This window comes from Punica granatum, chromosome 3, assembly GCF_007655135.1.
Source record: "Punica granatum isolate Tunisia-2019 chromosome 3, ASM765513v2, whole genome shotgun sequence".
Taxonomy (NCBI): Eukaryota; Viridiplantae; Streptophyta; class Magnoliopsida; order Myrtales; family Lythraceae; genus Punica; species Punica granatum.
In genome coordinates this window covers 16,198,826-16,202,737 of record NC_045129.1, presented here as the reverse complement: position 1 = coordinate 16,202,737, position 3,912 = coordinate 16,198,826, and the positions used below count along the sequence as shown (strand labels likewise).

Sequence of the window (3,912 nt, the reverse complement as noted above, 5' to 3'; positions counted from 1 at the left end):
TTCTTGGATGGCCGTCTTATTCAGTGTACGTACATCCCTTGGCAAAATTTGCCATGCGGATTTTTATCTCATTCCGTCCTTCTCTTGCCCAATTGGGTTTCAATACTTGAAACAGTAAGGCTAGCTATTCCTTATAAATATCTATAGGGGTACAGGCCTTTTACAAGGAAAGCATGCAGCCAAATCGATGCAGTAAATTCCCTAGAGTATCCTAGCCGTACACCCATTATGGGAAAAGGCACATCTCATTATTATAGTCCATTGATCGTATCACGTCGCATGGACAGCTAAACGGGGCAACGGGACTCGGTGCAAGAGGTCAAGTGTACTCCGATCTCATCCAAGTGCCCTTAACCTCTTAACAAGCCTCTCAACGTAAACGTAAGGTTTAAATTTCAAATTTGTAGACACTATGTTGCACGAGGGTTTCCGATGATACATAAATATTGCACTACGCTAGCTGTAGGAAGAGAATGCACTCAAAAATGAATCCGTGCATCCCAGGATACATAAATACTGCACTAGCTAGCTGTTGAAAGACAATGCAATAAAAAATGAAGTAATTGTCAGGTATCTAAAGTTCATGGGGCTGAGTAGGTCCATGACCCGACTCTGTTGTAAATTCATATGGTAACCGTAATGGTAGCTCATGCTATTATTCTCTTGATAACGCGTACCACTCGTGCCACAATTGTAACTAATTAATTTGTTATCAAAAGAGACTGTAGCGTAATGGCGCACGTCCTCGTCTGTTTTGTTAGTTATTTAGGATATATCTTTCATTGTGCTAGACTTTAAGATTTTTTTGTAACAAAAAAAAAATTTTAATTGCCTTGAACTTGACATGGCATCCGATCCGACTGGTGCAATGCCGAGCATCCATTTTTTCTTTTCGTCCTTTTTGGGTGGGGGGCCATTTTTTTTTAAATAACATTTATGAGGATGCTTCCAATAACGTGGTCCTCAATCTTATCACTCACTCATGGCCCGACATAAAAATTGAAATGGTTGTCCCTCCAATGGGACAGGGTCTAGAGATCGTTGTCCTGCATTGAAGTGCCATTATCATCCCCAACAGCAACCAGTGCTTTTTGGGCTGGTCTATGATGCATTTGGTTGAAAATATATGTATAATACTTGAGTTATATAAGTAATCCACTCGAAATTTTTCAAGAAAATATTTGTTTGTATCATACATATATTTTAGGTGCATGCATCATAGGATTTTCAATGTTTTTTGCTACTACTTGCTTGGGAATCTGCCGGGGTTCTTTGGCGATTCCCATTCCGCTGGATTCGGAAGAATCGTTTTCGAAGTGGAGAAGCAATCTTTAAACTAAACAACGTATTTGAATCACGATGATGCAGCTCAATGACAAATAGCCCATCAGAAACACATCGTAATCAAGTCACTAGTGGCACTTCTGTAATTAAAGAAAAAAGTGGGGGCATTTTGTAACTAAGTTCCCTGATCTAGATTAATGTCGCATGTCGCGTCTCATTTGAGCTCTGTCAAGAATTTTCATGGGCATGTACATTTTCCTTACTCGCGGGAACGCTTCTTCAACTAGTTCAACCTACAACTAGAATGTGAAAAACATTTTCTTCCTCTAAACACCGCCTTATCTCAAGGAAAGAATATTAACGTAGTGACATAAATTTCTGACCAAAAATTAATAAATAATGAATTCGATTTTTACTGTTAGGACTTTTTTGCTCCTTTATTTATTTTTATTTTTCTCTTTCCCGAATAAACTCATGGCCTTGTTTGTAAACAAAAACACCATGTTATTACTAGCCTGTCTTGGCATTTACTACATTTCAGTTTTCTGTCTCAAGACATCGAGAGAAACCTAATTAAAAGGCTCATCCTCGTGGATCGCCTAGCCACCACACTGCCTTTTCTAATTGGCCATGGAATTCCGTGAGAAAGTGACACTGTGGAGCTTCTTCGATGAAGAAAAAAAGAGTATGAACAACACCACCACATCTCCTGGTAGGGTATCCTTCACAAGGTCCCCCGAACATGATCAGTCTCAAAGTGTCTCGGGTCAAACTTCCCCTACATCCACGCCCGTCCGGCCCATGAGCCCCGAGACACCGTGGACGCTGTCACCGGTGCGGATGTCCCCTTCCCAGCCACTCCTCTACCACTGCCTGGCCTCGCTCCACCGACACAAGGGCAGCATCCTGTCAGTCGCGGTGTCAAAGAATTTCATATTCACTGGCACGCAGAGCCGGAGAATTTATGCATGGAAGCAACCAAAGTGCACCGATGCAGGTAGAATAATAGCCTCATCTGGTGAGATCCGAGCCCTCCTGGCTCATGGTAGAGTCCTGTTCACGGCGCATGGAGATTGCAGGGTCCGAGCATGGGGTGTCACGGCGATGGACAATTTCCAGCCAAGGAAGTTGGCTACAATTCCTCAGAGAAACTCATTGCTGATGCTCCCTAGGAAGAGCCCGAACCAACACAAGGACTGCATCTCTTGCCTTGCCTACAACCATGATGATAAGCTTCTGTACACGGGCTCGTGGGACAGGACAGTCAAGGCATGGAACCTCACAGACAAAAGGTGCGAGGATTCGTTCGTTGCTCACGAAGGGCACATTACTGGAATCATCATTAACCAAGATGATGGCCGTGTTTTCACTTGCTCTACTGATGGCTCGGTGAAGATATGGAGGAGGGTTTTCGGAGAAAGCTCGCATATCCTCACCATGACCCTGAAGTTTCAGCTGTCGCCCGTCAATGCCCTAGCCCTAAGCTCGTCACCGAGCAGCTGCATTCTCTACTCAGGCTCTTCCGACGGACTAATCAACTTCTGGGAGAAGGAGAAAACTTCGGGAAGGTTCAACCACGGAGGGTTCTTGCAGGGTCACCACTTCGCGGTTCTCTGCCTAACAGCTGTGGCGGATTTGGTCTTCAGCGGTTCGGAAGATACGAGGATCAGGGTTTGGAGGAGAGAGGAAGGGAACAACTTGCACTCTTGCCTTGCGGTGATGGAAGGACACCAGGGACCGGTGAGATGTTTGGCGGCCACTTTGGAGAGGGAGAGCTTAGGGAAGGGCTTGTTGGTTTACAGTGCAAGCTTGGACGAGACATTTAAGGTTTGGCGAGTTAACATATATCCGACGGAGAAGGTGAGCCTGCAAAAGCAAAAATCGATTGTAGACGACCCAAAGGCAGCTGCTGTGGATTTCGAGATGAGTCCAGTACTATCGCCTTCATGGGTGGTGAAAAAGCTGCAAGTTTAATTAACACAAGCATATAATATTACTTATCTCCAAAGTTATCCATTTGGGAAAACTATATTAACCCACTACTTCTGAACGCTTTTTCATTTTAGTCCCTCTTATTTTTTCCTTTTTGTTCGTTCTCATGTAGTAGCTTTGCTTATCAGCTTTCATCCTTTTTTATTTTTATTCGTCTTCATCATGTACCTTTAGTTATTTTTATGTTTCCATCATATATATTCGATATTCTATTAGAGAAAAGTTTTGGTCCTCAACTTTAATTGCTTTTTCAATTTTCTCCCAGTTTTTTTTTAAATTTTATCCTTATTGTTACGAAGTGCAAATCTAGGATCTGAAAGTTAGTAGGTGTAAACAGATCTTCTATAATATGCCCCTAGCAATGTATTATTTTATATTACGCAGAGCTTAGTATTTAAGTATTTATCCAAAAAATGAAATATTTAAGTTTTACACACTTATATATTCAACAAATCGACATCATAATTGAATATTTCAAAATATTATTGAAATTAGATAATAATTGTATGTCAAGATACCTTATTTTTTCAGTTATAAGAAAAGTCCATGAATTTAGTACTGTGAGAATGAAATCCTAATAGTTAACAAAGGGACATGAGTAGTCTCACAACAAACATCGAACTTGAAACATCTTGG

The 3,912-nt window shown here is 41.7% G+C and overlaps 1 protein-coding gene across 1 annotated transcript; it reads left to right on the top strand.

The window, feature by feature from the left end:
* The first annotated feature begins 1,779 nt into the window (after positions 1-1,779).
* Positions 1,780-3,505, top strand: LOC116199046 (protein JINGUBANG-like). Its single transcript, XM_031529336.1, has one exon. It carries the CDS (start codon positions 1,915-1,917, stop codon positions 3,256-3,258), a length of 1,344 nt encoding a protein of 447 aa, XP_031385196.1. The 5' UTR covers positions 1,780-1,914; the 3' UTR covers positions 3,259-3,505.
* The last annotated feature ends 407 nt before the right edge of the window (positions 3,506-3,912 follow it).